The sequence below is a fragment of the Doryrhamphus excisus genome, chromosome 7 (genome assembly GCF_030265055.1).
Source record: "Doryrhamphus excisus isolate RoL2022-K1 chromosome 7, RoL_Dexc_1.0, whole genome shotgun sequence".
Taxonomy (NCBI): Eukaryota; Metazoa; Chordata; class Actinopteri; order Syngnathiformes; family Syngnathidae; genus Doryrhamphus; species Doryrhamphus excisus.
The window spans coordinates 6,518,758-6,541,068 of NC_080472.1; the positions used below are offsets into that span (position 1 = coordinate 6,518,758).

General features: G+C 44.9%; 1 protein-coding gene and 1 long non-coding RNA gene across 3 annotated transcripts; both read right to left on the reverse strand.

The window, feature by feature from the left end:
• Positions 1-1,257: 1,257 nt before the first annotated feature.
• On the reverse strand, positions 1,258-7,422 carry LOC131132753 (uncharacterized). 2 transcript variants are annotated; one of them, XR_009130422.1, is made up of 5 exons: positions 6,827-7,422; positions 5,355-5,417; positions 5,153-5,270; positions 4,119-4,279; positions 1,258-3,980 (listed from the first exon to the last, which is right to left on the reverse strand). It is a non-coding gene; the product is annotated as an uncharacterized LOC131132753 (long non-coding RNA). The 2 variants fall into 2 exon arrangements; XR_009130421.1 differs by having other exon boundaries at positions 1,258-3,104; positions 6,827-7,421.
• A 1,046-nt stretch (positions 7,423-8,468) lies between these two features.
• LOC131132684 (vascular endothelial zinc finger 1-like) lies at positions 8,469-21,803 on the reverse strand. Its single transcript, XM_058078534.1, has 5 exons — positions 21,659-21,803; positions 14,723-15,471; positions 12,194-12,263; positions 11,950-12,112; positions 8,469-10,854 (listed from the first exon to the last, which is right to left on the reverse strand). Exons 1-5 carry the CDS (start codon positions 21,689-21,691, stop codon positions 10,508-10,510), a joined length of 1,362 nt encoding a protein of 453 aa, XP_057934517.1. The 5' UTR covers positions 21,692-21,803; the 3' UTR covers positions 8,469-10,507.
• Positions 21,804-22,311: the final 508 nt, after the last annotated feature.

Consider the following 22,311-nt stretch of genomic DNA (forward strand, 5'->3'; position numbering starts at 1 on the left):
CGTCTGAAACGCTCTCTTTAATAGTAGCGCAGCATTTAACGGTTATGATCTTCGAGGGGTTGTCTTTCAAGGCACCGCGTCATTTAAGTGGAATTGTTTTGTGAAGTTTATTGGACTTCTTTAAATGCAGCAAATGCTACTTCCGCATTAAGACTTACACGCGAGTGATACACACGCGTTATTGTTTTTCTTTGTCTTTCTGGCCACACATACACACATGGTGTGATATTTCGAGTGGCCCTGAACGCATATTGCGTACTGGGAGAATGCGGAAGTGTAGTTCCGAGGACGACCAGTGAGACGTCTTTGTGAAACTGAGATAGATATACAGATATACACTATGCTGCTGGAATTGCTCTGCTGTTCGTCTTCAAGTATCAAAGTTATAAAAGAGCGTCAGACGGGGGTGGGGTTACTCTGTGCCACCTGCCTCCCTGGCGTGGCTTTAATTACAACACAATACAATGTATGTGTGTAAAATATTAAGGTGTTTGTTTGAATTGTGTTTCCCATGCTGCCATGAGGATGGACGTCAACTAACATTTGAATATGAATACATGGCGCCATCTGGTGGACAACTCCCACTAGTCAACTTTATCATGCTTTTAGTGCAGTCATATTTCTACAGATAGAAGGATGCTGGAGATGAAGGGTTCTGATTCTGCTGTTGTGCTCCCCTGCAAAGACATAACATTGTGTACATGAGCTTTTTGCTTTTAATGGGGCCAGGCTTCATTCTCTGAAGCACCTAAGCATGTTTGCTTTTAGTGGGCCCAGGCTTCATTCTACAAAGGACATATGCCTGTTTGCTTTTAGTGGGGCCAGGCTTCATTCTCTGAAGAACCTAAGCATGTTTGCTTTTAGTGGGACCAGGCTTCATTCTCTGAAACACCTAAGCATGTTTGCTTTTAGTGGGGCCAGGCTTCATTCTCTGACACACCTATGCATGTTTGCTTTTAGTGGGACCAAGCTTCATTCTCTGAAGCACATAAGCATGTTTGATTTTAGTGGGGCCGGGCTTCATTCTCTGAAGCACATAAGGGTGTTTGCTTTTAGTGGGGCCAGGCTTCATTCTACAAAGCACATACGTATGTCTTCTTTTAGTGGGGCCAGGCTTCATTCGCTGAAGCACATAAGCACATTTGCTTTTAGTGGGGCCAGGCTTGATTCTCTGAAGCACATAAGCACATTTGCTTTTAGTGGGGCCAGACTTCATTCTATGAAAGAGCTGTTTAAGGACTACACTCCTGATGCTTTCCTTTTATTTAGACAAACCAAATAAAAGGCACATAACATTGCGTGTCCATGGAATCATCTGACATACATCTGGCATACATTGAAAAAAATGCAGGAATGTTTCAGCGTTCTGCTAACCACTTTTCTTCTATATACAAAATGACCAATGTTAATCTTCTAATACAAAATGTTTTTATTAAAAAAGTGTTGTTTTATCCTTCAGGTCTATCTTCACTAGCATACCCTCAGAGCTAAAATAGTTTTGTACAAAGCTATACATTCAACTGCTTCAACTGAAGAGTGTTGAGTTCAACAGGAAATGCTCAGTTCGTCACATTATTCTTCATCACATTTGGCAACAGAGCTATTTATAGTGTCTACATCATACAGTAAGAAAAAATACACTATTTTCTTCCCAAAAGGACAGTCATGCATATGTTTTGCAACACTGTCGAGACAACAAGGCATTGTTCAAAATAAAAGGCAGACCTAGTGTTTGGACTCATGCAGTCTCAGCCTCTCTGCCGCCTGAGACTGATGTTTTTCTACTGAAAAGATCTCAAACGTACACGGACAGTAGATACGCCGTTGTCCAGCACATGCTCATCTCATGGACGGTTATGCTTGTAATGCGTCCCTGATGGAAGTCCGGTTGGCTGTCAATGTTAGGGCGTGTAAACATCACCCATCTTGGTTTCAGTCCGCTTGGGATGCTGTGAAAGAGGAACATGCGAGCTCTACCAGACCACACTTGTTCTGCTCTTCATGTTCCCGTGCCACCAACATGTACAGACGCCTAACGGGTCAGCATTTCAAACAACACAAAAAGTCATCCTGAGAAGGTTTTGTGAGATCCTGGTTTTGTTGAGCCTTGGTCTCCAGCACCTTGGAGGTGATTGATCTTCAGCCTCTGGAGAAGCACTTGAAAAGACTTCTTCTCCAACGGGACGGGGTCTCCTCATGTCACACTCGCACCGCATATCAACTTTGAAACGCAGTCAGATGCTGACCAACGGGAACTAACCCAACACGGCCAGGTTCTTTCCACAGGTCTCCACTTGCATGAACCACCTTCCCATCAAACACGCTTGAGCTTCGACAATTCAGGCCAACCTCAAAGTGGAATGCCATCATGAAGATAGAACCCCGGAGACCAGAAGCAAAGAAAGCTACCCTTGTGGGACTGAAAGTCTTATCTTACTTCTCAGGACATTTCTAGAGAAACCTTTTCAGGATCTTGTAAAAGTTTCTCTGGAAAGTTTTGGCTAAACTTTGTCAGGATGCTTCTCAAAATGTTGCTCACTCTCAAAGGAGACATTTGCAAACCTTCTCCTGATCTCACAAGGTTTCTCTCCCCCTCCAGGGTGGCGTACGTGTGCCAGTCAAGAGGAAGTCGTGTGGACGGCACTCCAAAGGGAAGCTGACATCAAGTAGCTTTGTCCAAGGTAACAGAAGGAATCCCAGAATGAAGATGTGCCGAACACATTCCTTTACCATGCGTCTTTCCTGAGTCTTTTGGGGGCAAAAGGACACAAAGGATAAAAAAAGATGAGGAAGTTTCCCCAGTCAGCCACTAGGTGGCCCCATAGTGTCAGTGGGTACCGTGGGTACTGTAGTAATACTGCTGCGTGTGCTCAGTGCATAATAACAATAATAGACTTCTTTTCTTAATCCAAAGGGGAGGCTCGACGCAACAAGGTTGTGGAAAAGTCCCTCGACGTGACGATGAAGTCCGCCGTTGTCCTCTTCCCTCACAACAGACAGCTCTCTGCTAGCGGCTTTCACCGTCTGTCAGCTGTTGGGAACATCATGGGGCGCAATGCACGCTGGGAAATGGAGTCCACCCGGGGCTCGCCTCTCCCCTACGCCTATGACAGAAGGGGGAGGTCGCTTCTTTCAGTCGCCCCTCCTCGGCGGGTCGATGCAAACATTTATATCAACTTGGATCGCTACTAACTTCATGACAACTCGAGTTTAAAAAATATATATTTCTGTGATGTCGTCCATGTTCATATAAGTACAGTGTAAGTGTTGTCATGTTGGCCCACGTGTGATATTGTCACTGTATGTCCTAGAAGTCACCTCAGACAACCATTCCTTACCAGGACCTACTCTAACCCCCTTCTGGAAATGGAATCATGATGAAATCACGATATCATGAAACCATTATATATATCATGATATCATGAAATCCTGATATCATAAAATCATGATATCAGACAATGTGGCTCTTGCAAAAGAATATGAAATAAGTGAGGTCAGGATAGGGCTGCATGGTGGTTAGCGCGCAGGCCTCACAGCTAGGAGACCCGAGTTCAATTCCACCCTCGCCCATCTCTGTGCGGAGTTTGCATGTTCTCCCCGTGCATGCGTGGGATTTCTACATGTAGTCCGGTTGCCTCCCACGTTCCAAAAACATGTTAGCTTGATTGGCCACTCCAAATTGTCCATAGGTATGAATGTGGGTGGGAATGGTTGTTTGTCTATATGTGCCCTGGGATTGGCTGGCCATCAGTCCTGGGTGGATCCCGCCTCTCGCCCAAGTCAGCTGGGATAGGCTCCAGCAGCAGGATAAGGTGAGGATAAGCGGCATGGAAAACGGATGGATTACCACATTAGCATTGGCACATTAGCATGAGCATAGTGTTGAAATGTGAAGGGTGGGGGTCCAGCGGCTCGAGTTGCTTTGTGGTCCGGCTGACGTGGATGGGAGGAGCCAGTGGACATACGAGGTGGGTTGTACTCTAGTTGAAGAACATTGTGCTTAGCTATGAAGTTAGCATGACACATGTTGCCCCCCACCCACCCACCCACACTGGGAGACCATCCAGCAAAAGTTTAAAAACACGATAGCAATTCCAACCTCAACGTGAAGTCCTCACCTTTCTTCCCGTCTAGTGAGTGGGAGGCCACAATAAGATCCCGGCACACGAGGGTGTGATGTTCCTTCTCAGAACATAGGCTGATTACACAATACAACGTCAGCGCCTCTCATGGACTCTTCCTTCTCCTTCTCTCCATCTGCCATCCTCTCCTGTCCTCACTGCAACCCACAACACGACGAGAATGGTGAATAATAGCATGCTTGCATACACCATAAATCATGCTAGAATTGCTGTAAACATACACATGTAAGTAAAGGTGTTCTGCATGAATGTGTACACGAGTGTAAGTAACGGTGTACTGGGTGTATGTGTACGCGAGTGTAAGTAACGGTGTACTGGGTGTATGTGTACACGAGTGTAAGTAACAGTGTACTGGGTGTATGTGTACACGAATGTAAGTAACAGTGTACTGGGTATACTATATATATATATATATATATATATATATATATAGATGTGTGTAAGTAACAATGTACTGGGTGTAGGTGTACACAAGTGTAAGTAACAGTGTAATGGGTATATATATATATATATATATATAGATGAGTGTAAGTAACAATGTACTGGGTGTAGGTGTACACAAGTGTAAGTAATGGTGTACTGGGTGTGTGTGTGTACACAAGTGTAAGTAATGGTGTACTGGGTGTAAGTGTAGACGAGTGTAAGTAATGGTGTACTGGGTATATGTATAGATGAGTGTAAGTAACGGTGTACTGGGTGTATGTATAGATGAGTGTAAGTAATAGTGTACTGGGTGTATTTATAGATGAGTGTAAGTAACAGTGTACTGGGTGTATTTATAGATGAGTGTAAGTAACAGTGTACTGGGTGTATATGTACACGAGTGTAAGTAACAGTGTACTGGGTGTATGTGTACACAAGTGTAAGTAACAGTGTACTGGGTGTATGTGTACACGAGTGTAAGTAACGGTGTACTGGGTGTATGTGTACACGAGTGTAAGTAACAGTGTACTGGGTGTATGCGGTGTAGCAGTTTGAGGCCAAGCGATCCAACCAAGAAGAAACGGTACATTCAAAGAGCAGGGACCGTGTTCTTCTTATGAAACGGAGCTAGAAGGAGGTGGTGGTGTACCAGCAGCACAGACGTGATGGTGTCCAGCCAGCAGCACTGTGCCTTTTTCAGTGTTGCTATGACACGGAACAAGTTAGCACAGTAAAGAGAAACAATAAAGTATTCTTGTAGCCATCAGTTGTCGTCCATGCATTTGGTACCTCAGCCTTCAGTGGAGTTCAAATAGAAACGTCTACACTACAGCGTCATCTGGAGCCCTCAGTCTGAAAGACAATAAGTACATAAATAGGAGAGGCTAACTAGTTAGCAGGGTAGCTTGGCCGTCTGTTATGTCTCTGCAGTGATCCTGTGGCCTGCATAATGTGATGTAAACAAAGAACAATGGGGCGTAAAGGTGACTATAGGGGTGTTACTTCATGTCTACAGAGCTCTAATGATGTCAATACTGGTATATCGGAAGTCATAACAGATTTCTATGCTCTAACCACCACCCCATTACCATATTTAGTCATTATTGTTATTATATAATTATTGCATATTATTGTGTGTGGCTTTTCTCCGGGTACTCCACTTCCCTCCCCCATTCCAAAAACATGTTAGCTTCATTCGCCACTTCAAATTGTCCATAGGTATGAATGTGGGTGGGAATGGTTGTTTGTCTATATGTGCCCTGTGATTGGCTGGCCACCAGTCCAGGGTGTACCCCGCCTCTCACCCAAAGACAGCTGGGATAGGCTCCAGCATACCCCCACCCTTGTGAGGATAACCGGTATAGAAAATGAATGGATGAATATTGAATCCTATTTCATGAAAATTCACCAATTGTGGTTGTGCACGGAATCAATGAGCCGCCATAAGCCACACCATCTAATCTGACAATGTCATCTAATGTATGTTATTAATTGGACTTACTTTGTCAGTCTTCCATTACATATATAATTTTCCCATCAATTGTATTTCTTTGTTATGCGTGGTATGCACATATATTTTTCCATTGATACGTTATATGTGAATAAACTTAAAAAAGATAAAAAGATGGTAATAGAGTGAATACATAACTAGTCATATGTCAAATCAAATAAATTGTACACACTAGAAGCAGAACGATGCATGTGTATTTTGGGAGCTTCGCTTTATGTTGTCGGTGTGCAGTTTAAGTTCAATATTCTACTTCACAGACGTTACACTTTTACCCGGTGTTGGTGTAGATGACAATAGTTATTGTCCACTTCATCGCTAGTTGAAACGTTACAACGATGGGGACGTCGCGGTTCACTACCCACTCCCACACACCACACCGGAAGCTCACCAGCCTGTCTGAGTCGACGAGAGTTGTGTTTGCGCACTCTGGGAAACTCTGCCCCCTCGCGTTGTGGTAGACAATTGCACCTCCTCTCGCGCCACTAAAACACACTCCAATTATTTGACGTATTTGAAGGTTTTTCACAAAAGTAAGCAATTAAAGTAAAGAGGGCCTCGGTGCTGCTTAAAGGTGGGCTATTTAGCCAATGGAAGTTGCTACATCGCCATGTTGCCTCACACAGGAAGGAAGGAGTATGTGCTTATCTTTCACACCACGTGGGTCTTATTGGACGATTGCAACATGTGACCGAGTGACAATTTCATCAACTCCTTTTGCTTCATAGGAAAGTATACAAGTTAGAGCGCTCACCTTTTGTTTGTTTATCCTCTGAATCCATTATGTTGTACCCGGCCTGACACACCTATACAGTGTACATAAGCAAATCGGCCGTGCAGGGGTAAAGTAAGGTGAGGACAACATGATCCGGTGCCCGTCCAACGTGTCTTCCTAAGCCGTTTAGAAGCAGGAGGCTACACTTAGCAAGGAGCTAACTCCTTCACACTAAGGCAGATTGGTGACAATTAAGCTGCCTGCATCGGCCTGACAATACCACATTTTATACCATGCACGTTCATTCAATAGTATGCATTATACATATTTATATGGATTATATATAGATATATTGGCATGTATTAACGTCGCCAAATGAAGTGAACATTTCAATCACAGTAACCGATGAACACACACGTCTGAAACGCTCTCTTTAATAGTAGCGCAGCATTTAACGGTTATGATCTTCGAGGGGTTGTCTTTCAAGGCACCGCGTCATTTAAGTGGAATTGTTTTGTGAAGTTTATTGGACTTCTTTAAATGCAGCAAATGCTACTTCCGCATTAAGACTTACACGCGAGTGATACACACGCGTTATTGTTTTTCTTTGTCTTTCTGGCCACACATACACACATGGTGTGATATTTCGAGTGGCCCTGAACGCATATTGCGTACTGGGAGAATGCGGAAGTGTAGTTCCGAGGACGACCAGTGAGACGTCTTTGTGAAACTGAGATAGATATACAGATATACACTATGCTGCTGGAATTGCTCTGCTGTTCGTCTTCAAGTATCAAAGTTATAAAAGAGCGTCAGACGGGGGTGGGGTTACTCTGTGCCACCTGCCTCCCTGGCGTGGCTTTAATTACAACACAATACAATGTATGTGTGTAAAATATTAAGGTGTTTGTTTGAATTGTGTTTCCCATGCTGCCATGAGGATGGACGTCAACTAACATTTGAATATGAATACATGGCGCCATCTGGTGGACAACTCCCACTAGTCAACTTTATCATGCTTTTAGTGCAGTCATATTTCTACAGATAGAAGGATGCTGGAGATGAAGGGTTCTGATTCTGCTGTTGTGCTCCCCTGCAAAGACATAACATTGTGTACATGAGCTTTTTGCTTTTAATGGGGCCAGGCTTCATTCTCTGAAGCACCTAAGCATGTTTGCTTTTAGTGGGCCCAGGCTTCATTCTACAAAGGACATATGCCTGTTTGCTTTTAGTGGGGCCAGGCTTCATTCTCTGAAGAACCTAAGCATGTTTGCTTTTAGTGGGACCAGGCTTCATTCTCTGAAACACCTAAGCATGTTTGCTTTTAGTGGGGCCAGGCTTCATTCTCTGACACACCTATGCATGTTTGCTTTTAGTGGGACCAAGCTTCATTCTCTGAAGCACATAAGCATGTTTGATTTTAGTGGGGCCGGGCTTCATTCTCTGAAGCACATAAGGGTGTTTGCTTTTAGTGGGGCCAGGCTTCATTCTACAAAGCACATACGTATGTCTTCTTTTAGTGGGGCCAGGCTTCATTCGCTGAAGCACATAAGCACATTTGCTTTTAGTGGGGCCAGGCTTGATTCTCTGAAGCACATAAGCACATTTGCTTTTAGTGGGGCCAGACTTCATTCTATGAAAGAGCTGTTTAAGGACTACACTCCTGATGCTTTCCTTTTATTTAGACAAACCAAATAAAAGGCACATAACATTGCGTGTCCATGGAATCATCTGACATACATCTGGCATACATTGAAAAAAATGCAGGAATGTTTCAGCGTTCTGCTAACCACTTTTCTTCTATATACAAAATGACCAATGTTAATCTTCTAATACAAAATGTTTTTATTAAAAAAGTGTTGTTTTATCCTTCAGGTCTATCTTCACTAGCATACCCTCAGAGCTAAAATAGTTTTGTACAAAGCTATACATTCAACTGCTTCAACTGAAGAGTGTTGAGTTCAACAGGAAATGCTCAGTTCGTCACATTATTCTTCATCACATTTGGCAACAGAGCTATTTATAGTGTCTACATCATACAGTAAGAAAAAATACACTATTTTCTTCCCAAAAGGACAGTCATGCATATGTTTTGCAACACTGTCGAGACAACAAGGCATTGTTCAAAATAAAAGGCAGACCTAGTGTTTGGACTCATGCAGTCTCAGCCTCTCTGCCGCCTGAGACTGATGTTTTTCTACTGAAAAGATCTCAAACGTACACGGACAGTAGATACGCCGTTGTCCAGCACATGCTCATCTCATGGACGGTTATGCTTGTAATGCGTCCCTGATGGAAGTCCGGTTGGCTGTCAATGTTAGGGCGTGTAAACATCACCCATCTTGGTTTCAGTCCGCTTGGGATGCTGTGAAAGAGGAACATGCGAGCTCTACCAGACCACACTTGTTCTGCTCTTCATGTTCCCGTGCCACCAACATGTACAGACGCCTAACGGGTCAGCATTTCAAACAACACAAAAAGTCATCCTGAGAAGGTTTTGTGAGATCCTGGTTTTGTTGAGCCTTGGTCTCCAGCACCTTGGAGGTGATTGATCTTCAGCCTCTGGAGAAGCACTTGAAAAGACTTCTTCTCCAACGGGACGGGGTCTCCTCATGTCACACTCGCACCGCATATCAACTTTGAAACGCAGTCAGATGCTGACCAACGGGAACTAACCCAACACGGCCAGGTTCTTTCCACAGGTCTCCACTTGCATGAACCACCTTCCCATCAAACACGCTTGAGCTTCGACAATTCAGGCCAACCTCAAAGTGGAATGCCATCATGAAGATAGAACCCCGGAGACCAGAAGCAAAGAAAGCTACCCTTGTGGGACTGAAAGTCTTATCTTACTTCTCAGGACATTTCTAGAGAAACCTTTTCAGGATCTTGTAAAAGTTTCTCTGGAAAGTTTTGGCTAAACTTTGTCAGGATGCTTCTCAAAATGTTGCTCACTCTCAAAGGAGACATTTGCAAACCTTCTCCTGATCTCACAAGGTTTCTCTCCCCCTCCAGGGTGGCGTACGTGTGCCAGTCAAGAGGAAGTCGTGTGGACGGCACTCCAAAGGGAAGCTGACATCAAGTAGCTTTGTCCAAGGTAACAGAAGGAATCCCAGAATGAAGATGTGCCGAACACATTCCTTTACCATGCGTCTTTCCTGAGTCTTTTGGGGGCAAAAGGACACAAAGGATAAAAAAAGATGAGGAAGTTTCCCCAGTCAGCCACTAGGTGGCCCCATAGTGTCAGTGGGTACCGTGGGTACTGTAGTAATACTGCTGCGTGTGCTCAGTGCAGGTGGGGGGAGAGTGATGAAAGCTGGCATTCAACAAATAAACAACACAAATATAAAAATAGAAAGATTTCAGAGTCAAGGGGAGGTAAAAATACATTACTATGTCATGATAAAGTACACGTTAGCAGTACCTGAAGAGTGTAGTAACTACTATCTGTCCCTTAGTACTATTCCTACGTGAAAGATGATTAGCAGGCTAGAGTTAACAACAAGCACCTCCTCCCCCGTGGTGCCACACGTCACAGTTTCGTCCCTCCAAGCAACTACGCTACTTCCTACGCCTGTCCCCACGTCAAGGTCAGTCCTCCTGGGGTTCTACTCAAGTCTTCTCGGGTGGCTTGGAGGGTGGCCCCTGCCGCAAAGCATCCACGTCCACTCCACGGGGGGGCGACTGGTGAGGAGTCTAAGCTTCCTTTTCTTCTCACATCTACCAAGGTGGAGAAGACGGCAAGACCTGGGACAGGAAAGGCATGCTGTCCACCGGTCTCATGGCAATATTGAGCGGGCCGGCGATATTCATTGGCATGGGGGTGGTGATGGCCACCGGGTGGGCGATGTTCATGGGCGCGGTGGCGGGGATGTTGACGGAGGTGATGTTGACGGGCCCGGTGATGGTGACCGGGTGCTGAAGGCTGACCGGCGAGGTGATGTTGACCGTGTTGGCGCTAATGGTGACGGCGTTGTTGTTGGGGTTGCCGCGGTTCAGCGCCGTGGTGATGGGAGCCGTGACGGTCACCGGGGTGGCGGAGGCCGAGTTGCAGACCTCGCTGCCGTCTGGGGAGGAACAAGAAGTGCGGTCTTAGCTCAGGACCCATCTTGAACACCACAGTCCAACCGCAAAGTGGGAATGCCGACCCGCCTGCCCAAAGCCCTCATTGATGCACTTTGAATACATTTGACCCCATAACCATCTACTTTATGCATTGGAAAGGATTTCTCAGTATCAGCATTCGGGAGCAAGTATGAGGTGAAAGAAGAAGGGGGAAAATACATCCAAATACATCCATACAGCCCTCTTAATAATAATTTTTAAATATTCCCAGATAGGCTTTTTTACTCACAAACATTTATAATTTAAATCTAGTATCATAAATAAACTCATCTTATTTGGAGCTGACACAAATAAACAAAAACATGTTAGTGTGAGAGGTCTCACTCGCTCACATTTTGGATTTGCTGAACGTTTGTGGGCAAGTTTAAGAGCTAATATGCTAATAATACAGAAAAATAATAACACAAAACATGCTTGCTGACTTTATTGTTTTAAATAATAGGCCATAATTCCCAAATTGATATCCTTTTACATAAAATTTGATGTAATTATCGATGTGGATGCACATGGAATCGTTTAACACAAAGATTTTTCCCCTACTTAATATATATATAAACTTTTTTTACATTTCTATCTGCGATTAAATGCTGAGTTAACTATAGACAAATGTGATGAATCACGATCAAATATTTTAAATGATTGACAGCCCTAATTTTCATGTATTTAAAAAAAATATGTTTTTGAAGTGATGTATTTTACATTTCCATGGATTAAAAAAAAGTGTGTATCTGACATTTTGGGTGTTTCAGCATTTTTTCGTAGATTTTTAGCAATTTCAGAGTAAAAAATATCACCGGGGGTGCAACTGGCACGCGTGCTGCACTTTGGAAACCACTGCTTTTTTAGCTGTTGGCCTGACGTGACATCAACTACGTGAGCAATAAATAGGTGTGCCATTAGAGAGCATGCAGCTGGAGCTGATGGATGCATAATTAGGCTGGCCCTGAGGTGTACCTCAAGTATTCTGACACCATATACAGCACAATATACAGCACAGTTCCGAACCGTAATTCACACTTCTTCAGGGGGAGAAATACCTTTGTTGCAAGCGCTGAAGTTGCTCTGTCCGTGAGTCTTCAGATGGCTGGTGATGTACGCCGCACTCAGCATCTTCCCACAGATGCTGCACGTCACCTTGCCCTCATGTCTGATCATGTGAGAACGCAGCCGGTCTTTGGTGGCAAAAGCAGAGGTGCACGCCTGCACACGCACACACACACACCGGATTAGAGGGTGAAGAATGACAACAAGCAAACAGTCAGACGGAGTAGCGACTCCTACCGTCACTTGACATTTGAACGGTCGTTCGGAAGAATGAACGTGCTTCACGTGGCAACTCAAGTGGTCTGGTCTGGAAGAAACACAGTCATTCAAGAATCTACAGTAGAACCTGAGCGTGAGCTCCAGTTAGCATCAATGCAGCAGGCATCTTGTCATGTTATTAACACTGCACTATCGTATGGTTTTATCACAGAACTATGATGATTTGATTTATACAGCGCTTCACATTTAACTCAGTTATTTCCACCTCTGTCACACACTGCTGGTATACTACGTCTGTAGACACAGCTGTCCTGGGGCAGTCTGACAGAAACGAGGCACCTACGGCCTCTCTGACCTCCACCAAACATTCATACACCAGCGTGGGCAGCGCACACGCATAAAGGCACAATGTGGCAGCCAGGTTTGTGTTCTTCAACAGTGTCTCTCACCTTCTTTACTCTTTGGCTCCGTTATTCTGACCGGATACCAAAAGAAAAGCAGAAGAACTCCTGGCAGAAGAGGAAGGCTGATGTTGCTGCCAGTCATTGCTCTCTGCATGTACAACCAGAAAAACATATCTGGCTTTCTGGAGGGGGTGAATTGGACTTTGTTGTCTTGGGTTGGAGAATGTTTTGGCGAGGAAGGGATTGAGACGCTAACCAAGGTCGCACTGTAACGTCATTTATCAGTGGTCAAGAGGCGTACCATTCAGACTGAACCGTAAGACGACTAGCACGACTTGGCTTTTCTGCTCACATGCTAAGGTAGCGCTAGCAACGATAATGGGGGGCTCGGCCAAATCCTTCAAAGTTGAGTCAGTCAGTTGATTCTCCGCGCTCAATCATGCGTGATTTAGTTTGGCCTAGTTTCAGGAAGCACCACACTGAGATGGTGAAGCATTATCCTGTTTACTCCCCGTAAAGTGGCAGTTGACATGGCCTCCATTTCCCCGCATGAACACAACAGAGGAATATGCAAGACTGGTGGTCAGTTTTTCTGCTGCAAAATTTGCTCAGCATCTGAGGATGAGGAGGGAAATGTAGGCCATGTTAGCGCAACTTCATGAACGCTGCACTGGTAGGAAGGCAAAAACACTACGGGGCAGTTTTATTCCATAACACACTTAGCACTGACCAACAACAAGCTTCGTCCTTCTCGTGCGAAGGCGGCCACAGGTTGGCTATAAAGTCTTTGGGGTGCTTGTGCTGTCATGCTTTCCCTTAGCAGCTCCTTCCTCGCGGCTGACCTTTAAGCGTGCATCTCCAGTCTTCATGACAGTCAGCTTGGCGTGGATCCACGGCTGACAGCTGGATGCTTTTGGTGAAGCTGAGCGCTGAATGGCGTTAGCGAGGTGACTAAGGGTGGCGGTGTTGGCGACCGCTTCCGAACCGGAAAGTTTCATTTCATTCGTCTGGAATCCCTTTTATTGCTTGTACGCACAAAGCGGCGCTTCTGGGCGGTGCTATGAAGCAGATATTTTTGGGGGTTGCTATTCTGCCCCAGATGGCGTGGAGTGCAGACAGTGCATGGCAACAGATCCAGCTAAGTGGCAGTGAGTCAGTGGCCTTTTCTTGGCTGGACATTCTGCCTTCCCAGCAGGCAGATGAATGCCTCAGCCACGTCACTGTGCTGGAGCCATGCCTGTCCGTGTCTTAGCATCACCGTGGAACATCACCGTGCCACCGACACGACCGTTAACCTGTCATGTCCAGGAAAACACTCCTGCATCATCACCCCATCATACCAACATGAATAAGATAGATATAGTCATGCATGTTGCTTACGTCCAGCCCAGCATTGCATCCTTGCACACGGTAATTGCACTTGCAGGCTCGTCATGACCTTTTCATCACATGGAGTCGACTGCAGCCTAGCTCCTTGATGTGTAGCTGGTGGGTGTTCCAAGCTACAGCGGACAGTCAAGGTGCCTCCAATGAAGCCATACTGCACTGACAGGTGAGGGTGGTAAATGGTCTGTCACTTGTACAGCGTCTCCATCTCCAAGGCCCTCAAAGGGCTGTTAGCACATTAACCCACTGATGACGCAATATACGCACTATAGCCTAGCTTTGCAGCTGGTGGCGGTTTGAAGCTAAACGGCAGACGTTCAAGGTGTGCTTGCCGCACTAATTAACTAGCGTTACGGCGACGACTTACTGCACTTCCAATGTTCCTGTCATTTGTCGCTATCGTCTGTGGAGTAGAAATTGTGCGCATAATTTGCAAAAAGCACATCAATAATGACTTCCACTGCTAATCATTTTAAATGACGCGCCAACCCCCCAATACTGTCATACCCATTTCACCTACAAGTAAGGCTGGCCGATATGGAGGAAAACTCATTTCCCAAGATACCGGTTCAGTGCTTAAAGGAAATACCACATTTGAAAAACAACCATCTATGGGTCAGCCCTACCAACCACTAACTGTTACCCGATAGACAGAAGAGCCGTGTGAAGAGGAGTGCATGCTGGGAGAATGTGTCGTATTATTTTCCTCCAGTGAAACAGTGTTAAAGGCTGAAGGCCTGGATGAAGGTAGTTTTACCTGGAAAAGCCTTTCCCACAGACGGAGCACACGTAGGGCTTATGGACCCCACCATCATGAGAGCGAACGTGGTAGGTCATGCGGTCCTTCCTTTTGAAGCGCTGATGGCAGATAGGGCACTCGAAGGGCTTTTCATCCGAATGGGAGAGCTTGTGGCGGTTCAGGTGGTAAACATCACGGAAGGCTTTGCCGCACATCTCACACCCATGGTTTTTCTTGACAGGCTTGGCAGGTTTCTTGGGGACAGCCTGCTGTTGTATGTTGCCCATTGCGGACGATGCCATGATGCCTGCGCCCGAAGAAACGGACGTGGTTGCTGTGGAGAGGATGCCCGCCGCTGTGGAGATGTAGGAAGCGTTGCCATTGTTCTCTCGTGTCATGGTGGAGATCATTGGGACCATGGTGGGGGCCGTCTGGGCAGTCTTCTTTGGCCGTGACACCATTTTGATACCCGTGTGGCTGGACTCATGGCGTCGGAGGTGGTAGCTGTCACGGAAGGCCTTGTTGCAGTATCCACAAACGAAGGGTGTTTTGCCTTTGTGCTCCTTCTTTATTCCAAGCAACGGCCGTGCGCCTCCTCCCCCCGCCACATTGTCTTTGAGGAGATCTGCAGCATTGGGGGGGGCTTTCTGTTCGAGTTGGATGGGCAGAATAGGCTTTTGGTCGATTGGTTCGCTCCCTGCGTTAAGAAGAGGCAGTAGGCTGTTCTGGGCCACCTGGTGCTGGTGGTGGAGGGCTTCATTGGCCTGCTATGGGAAACAACACACAGTCAGTATCGGATATACTCACCGTCAGGTGACCAACAGAATTTCAGCTACCATTTATCTGCATTCGGCTTGGGCGATATGGACTTTAACATGTATCACCGTATATTTGGGAAGTATCACGATAAGACCATATAAATGTTACATTCATCAGAGTCTTGTATAAAAAGCTACAAACCCTAAGCCATATGATGAAATAGACTTGCCTCAAATGGTAAAGCACATGTATTTCTTGGTAACAATCTGGCTAACTGTTCAAATGGATGACAGCCTCTGCACACATTGCTACTAAATCTCCAACCAACTGTAACGCCTGTGCTTGTCATGAAGGAAGATGTAGTACCCATGAAATTCCAACTGCATATGGACGATATTTTTATGACACTCTTGTTTTGTTTACGCAAGCATGGGGCAGACGGCGCTCTTAATTTGAAGGACGGTCACGGAAGTGTGTTCCGTGTGTGGAGAATGTCTATTTCCATCTAAGACGAGCTGTGTTCAAAATAAACGTGCTTCTGGTATTTGTTTCACTCAACATTTTCCTTTTCCTATCGTTGGAAGAATCTATATATCAAAAATATCGCCTAATCCTAATCTGCATCCGTAGGACATTTATTAGCCATTCCCACAAAGGTGGTCCTCTGGAAAGATCCTAATGGTTTCCATGTTGGAAACCATTCCTAGACTGTCATGTTCGCAAGTTGGATTTCACTCACAAGTAGGGCTGCAACGATTATTCAAATAATTCCAGTACTTCGATTACAAAAACTATTGTTTTTTTCATCTGCTTCAAAGAATTGCTTACATGAACAACGCGCCATCCCAAGCAGAGGACGAAGAAGGAAGCGGGTGTTTAAAGACGTGGGTAGATTGAAGAAGCAACAAGGTAATGAAAGAGAAGGAAAACTACAAGTTAAAAAACATACAGAAAATGTGGCTAAAAACCGTGACATGTATCCGTTGGAACGCGGCACTTCCCACAATAGCAGTCTCCTCCTGATTCGCCATCGACAAAGTGCGCCAACAACGGAGTCTCAGTGCTTGCTGGTAAGGTGCAACACCTTTCCTAAACCTAGGAAAAACCCAGCAGCTAAAGTAAAAGCTGTGGTTTTCTCACTTACTCCAAACTTTCTCTTATGGGGATCATCTAAACAACACGACAGAGCTTGGAATCCCATTCTACTCCTCCACGACTGGGGATGTACTGCAGGCAGCAGCAAAGGTGAGACTATGGTGAGAGCAACAGGGGCTGGAGAATCTGGCCTCCAGAAAGGGACTGGTCATGAATGACACCCATAGAAAAGAATCCGGCCATGCTGATTCATCCTCTGACTGAAGCAAGCATTCCAATCAGAAGGCAGCTAGCATGCTGCCAAAAAGCCTCTCAAGAGCAGGCCATTCTTTTTGCGATGGAACCACTACAAATTCATGTAATCACAAGTTGGAATGCGGCACAGACACTTATTGGTTTGGTACCCTGCCACAAGTAGAATTTTACCTTTAACAACCTTTCTCTGATGCGGATCGGACAGGTTGGCGGTCGGGCTGGGACGACAAAAAATACGCAGATGCAAGAACTGCACGTTGATGTGTCGTCACTCAGAATCAAAAAATGGCGGCATCAAGTAGCGGGGGAGAAGAAAATCTTATTTTCTCTGATTATACGGTAGCTGCTATGTTGGCTAATATGAGCGTAAAGCCATTTAAAGTTGCAAGGAAGTCTTGGTCGTCCATCGATCCGATGATGACTGTCCTCCTGTGTGAAGTTTTTGTCACGTGTGTGTGTGGGAGCAAGGAAACTGTCCGGGTTGGTCAGGATTGGTGGTTAACGCCTGGTGTTATTTCCTGTCACTTTTGCCAGTCGGGTCTGGAAGCCATCCACCACCATAAATGAGGGACTACCATACCAGACCGTACCAGACTTGTGGCGAGTAAAGAAAGGATTGGGTTTCCACTAGCACAGGTAACTACCAAGCTGGAAGCACTCCTCCCCGTCAACGGGCTGAGACAAGCAGAGGTTGTCCAGCAGTGGCAAGAAAGGCCAAGGTGAAATGCTTGACCTTTCCATTTGAGCTTCAACCACCCATGGAAGAAAGCCAGCCAAGAAAGAAGTTGTGAGAGGGCAGGGCTGGGGCCAGGGAAGAAAAATGAAGCGTTCAATGTCCTCCTTATGTCATCTAGCCTATTGTAAAAGACACAAATCTGAGCAGTGATGCACTAGGGCCACAGCAGGGGTGCTTTGTATGCTCATCTTCATTGATTTGGCTCATCTATTCATGAGACAGGGACATTGTTTATCCACACACCACTCGGCAAAACCAGCCATCAGTTCGCCCTGATACGCAAGGGGACCCGGGGAGAGAGCGCCACCGAGCCCACCCAGCCACCCATTTGTCCGAGCACCTGCTCACACTGACCACCTCCCAGGACTAGCGGCCATGATGCCGATGCGAGCCCGTCCACTGGCACACCGGGGGTGGCAGCTGTGTTTGGGTGCATACGGTGCAGACGGCTGCTCTTCCAGGCACAGCACCTCTGCACGGGGCGAAGATGCATGGAAGAGCTGCTGTGCCTTCATGCAGCTCTGAGCATTTTGACACAAATGTGCTGTGACAAGTGAGTCTGCTCCCTCATAAATAACATCAAAATGGAGGGAGCGTCCTGACGGCTCCACAGCCCACTGTAGGCTTGCTCACGTCTGAGTCAGATTATGCACCATCTTTTGTGTCACACTATACAGCTGCTTGGCATAATCCCATTTTCGCCAAAACAAAGAGCATGTGAAAACTGAGATGGGGGTTGGTGGGTACTCAAGCTACACAAAACACAACTTTGTGTAAGATCCACTTGAGTACACAGTCTTTGCGTTTGGTCTTGAAATGTTGTAGTAATATTTCACATATATAGAAGGCCTCTTCTTATATGCAGCGTGCCAAAGCACTACGTTGAGCCCCCAGCCATGACTCCATTTATCCAGACAAGCAGCTTCAGATTGATCAACACCATCATCAATGGGTAGTTCCGGCCATGGCGCCAATGCGTACGAGTCCAGGATAGCTAGCATGCAGCATCAGTCACTTACAAGCATTATAGCAATGATTATCTCATCCCAATTCCACAGCTTCAGAAAAACGATTTGATGTGCAACTACAACGATAACTACACCCAATTTATGTAAAAGGATATCACTTTCAGAACTGTGGGACATTATTTAAAACAATTCAGCCAGCACACATATTTTTGTACGACTGTTTTCTGTATTATTAGCATATTAGCTCTTACACTCGCCCGCAAACATTCACCAAATACAAAATGTGAGCGAGTGACACCTCTGACTCAGACTTCGTTAAACCTTCAGGTCCTCCGCCGAGACCGAGAGAATGGTTCGCGCTGGCCAATAGCAAAGCAGCATGTTAAGGTTGCTCCCGTATAAAGTAGCACCGGATTGGCCCAAGTGCACATGGAAGAAATGTGTTGCTTATGCATCAATTAAGTTGAATTTATCGTGTATCTTTTCAATATGGATATCGCACGTGCAGATAACACGATGATATTTTTTAGATATATCGTGCAGGCCTAATTAATGTTACCGTTTAATAATCATAATGCGCATCATGATCACAATAACAATGGCTACTGTACAGCCCAAATTCACGCCAAGCTAAAACTCAACTCTGACCTCTGGCATCACTTCCTGTCCTCCACAAACCCCAGCCTTCTCTTATGTCTTTTCTATTGGCTAAAAGGAGTGTAAATGTGAGCATAGGGGTGTTATTTCATGTCTAGAGGGCTCTAATGTTAAAAAAGCACATTTAGAAGCCAGTAAATAGGTTTTCTCTCTACTCAAACAACAAATATATTCTATTTAAAATGATAGAATCCTACTATATACTTATGTTTGGGTCTAGAAGCAATTCATCGCCGTAAAGGAAGGGTTACTGTATTTGAAAATAACTAACTATTATGCCTTCAATGTATATCTCTGTAACAAATGTTTGTAAATTAGTAAAGCCATCAAGAGCAGGTCATTCATCCTTTTTTTTTAAATCAGAAAAATACAAATGAGCCAATTTTTCAGCATTTTAAAAATTCCCAAATATTAGTCTTAAATATCGTTGTCCCACAAAGATTCTTACCGGTTGGGTCCTAATAAACATTGCTGTGGTTAAAAACTGTGCAGACATTTCGATTTTGTGTGCTGACAAAGGGATTCAGAGCCTGCAGGAAAATAATAAATAACCAAAATAATGGGCTAAAAATAACAACATATATTTACATGAAAACAGCCAAAAGATGTCATGTAAAAGGCTAACACATGGCCAGGAACTGAAATGCATGCTTGGCGGTTGGAGTAGTCCAAGTATTCAGTGTTGTAGCTCCAGTATACCCATGAGTAAACCGGGTTGGGACTGCCTTCTGAGCCTTGCGAGAACTCTGCTTTTCTACAGTGATGTTCAATCGCCAGGGTTACTACGGGGTGTCAGAGCTGTGGTGATTAATATTCTCTATCAACAGGCTAATTCCTGTGCGGTACACAAAAAGGGCCTGCTGACAAAGTGGCTGTTAAATAGGACCCACACTCCGGGGGGAATACTGCACTGGAAATTTGAACGCAACGTACCGACATGACTACAACAAGTTGAATAAACCCATGCCAGGCCAGCGCCAACTTAATACTCCGGGTCACTAAGGTCGAGCCGGACATTTGTCCACATCAGCTTTTGACTACTGTATTATCTCTTTCACATTCGCCAGATCATGTCAGATTCAAGCGTAACAAGACTTCTGCTTTGGAAAAAAATGCCTCATGATAATAAATCAATCAATTCAGGAATAAACCGAGACAAACCCGCTCAGGTTTCCCATCTGGGAATAAAAAGTATGTGAGGATGCAGGGCCTTCATCCAGAGGTTTGGTGGACGATGAACACACAAAGGGAACAGTGCCAAGTGGTGTGCCTTCACAGACAGTCATGGCAGAAGAAATGCTGCTCTTTAACACATTTGGAGCATTTCAAGAATCGGCAGAGTGTACCAACAGCGTGAGGAAACACATGCCACCAATGACAATCCCACAACTTTACTACCGTTGGCATATGATCTATTACAATAACAATTGTATTATTATGATATACAAGAACTACTTATTATATAGTATTTAGGGTGGCAATTAATTAAAACATACCCGCGATAGCATCAGTCTAACGCTGTACACACTACTTCAATAGACAACTAGTTGAGCTCTTTCACTGTGCTATGGAATATATGGAGGTAGTCAAATGAATGAACTTTTCAAAGATATTCTAATCCACTGAGACGCACTAGCATCGAGACAGCATGTGATGCTACATTTCATCACTATGGCAACACATTACCCCACCATTCTCATCCATAATTACATTCATTGAATACTTACATTATTTCTGCTAGGTAAAGAGAATGTTTGCTTGAATCAAAACGAGGAGTATTAGCATCATCGCTGCTAGTGTTAGCTGCATAGTGTGCATAGTTTACCTTCCTTTCCGCGACGCTGACTAGAAACAAACAGAGCCAAATGAGCAGACAGACGGCCTTTGAGTTGCAAGGTGAGTGTGGTGAGTCAGGCCGGCGTTGGGGAGTGTGATGGAGGCTGGTTAGCTAACTTGGCTAGTGACCGCTACAGTCGCAGCGGGGGGAAAGTTGTTATCAGCTGCTGAGATTTACTTAGCGTTCACAACAAAACGCATCTCTTTCCATACGACGCAGGTTTCCTCAACACTGGGCATCCGAGGAAAGCTTTTATTCCAGGGTTTAAGATGTGTGTGTGTGTAGAGGGGAGGGGGGCGATTGTAACGGTGCAGTGGCTCACTTGAAATCATCCCGCATGTTTTTTTTTTTGTTCTGGGGTCGACTTGGAAAACTTTAGGGAAACACTAACGCGCAATTTACTACAACATTCGTTTTGTTGATACAAACCAAAACAATCATCGAGGGAGATTTTTTTGTTTAAGCGTCATTCCCGAGCCTCACAGCTGGAAGCCCGGAGTCATTTACCATTGTTTTGCTTGCTTATTTGTTCTTCGCACTACTCGTTTAAAAACTACTTTTGCCGCCAAAAGACGCACTGCCTAGGCTTTAAGCGTTTCCCCCTCCGTCGCCGGATCACCCCATGACCCCACAAAGAGTGAACTTACTTGGAAAAGAAACGTACTCCAGCTCGGCTCCATTTCCACTTAGTGATTCTGGAGGAAACCTAGTGGAAGCCTACAACAAAGCAACCAAACATGGCAGCTGAAACAACTTCCGGTAACCTTACGGGCTGTACCATTTTACGCAGAACACGGGGGTTGCATCCTTGGGTCTTTCATAAACGCATATTGTCTCATCGCTGACATGATATAATAATGATTGAAAAATGTTTACTGTTAATTCTAATATTGATCAATAAACCGTCACATTGATTTTTTTCTCACTATACCATTTACTATTTTAAAGTTGTTTTCGAAACAGCCCCTTGGATGTATTTCCGAGGATTCTACGAGGGACTTTTTTTTTTATTTATTCAGTATCCTCTGTGTCGCATGTGGCTGCTCCGTACATGTCTTACTACTGTGTCATGAATGGAAGTGCTATATTAAAAATGATGGATTTATCCTTTCTATCAATCAATTAGTTTGCATTAGATAGCATCTTGTTTTCATTCATGGAAAGAAAATGAATGCACACCCTTGGTTTATATCGCCTCTTGTGGATTGATATATCAATGACTATATTCACAATAGTCCCAATCTCCTTATATTATGTAAAAAAACTAAATCCTTAAAATCTATGTATTTGTCCCGTGACC

What these genes read in the sequence shown, in the direction of transcription:
- LOC131132684 (XM_058078534.1), bottom strand. Translation starts at nt 21,691, where the DNA reads ATGGAGCCGAGCTGGAGTACGTTTCTTTTCCAA. An exon ending in TGTGGGAAAGGCTTTTCCAG is followed by an intron (nt 12,264 to 14,722) that starts GTAAAACTACCT and finishes TGTTTCTTCCAG; the next exon opens with ACCAGACCACTTGAGTTGCC. An exon ending in CGTTCAAATGTCAAGTGACG is followed by an intron (nt 12,113 to 12,193) that starts GTAGGAGTCGCT and finishes GTGCGTGTGCAG; the next exon opens with GCGTGCACCTCTGCTTTTGC.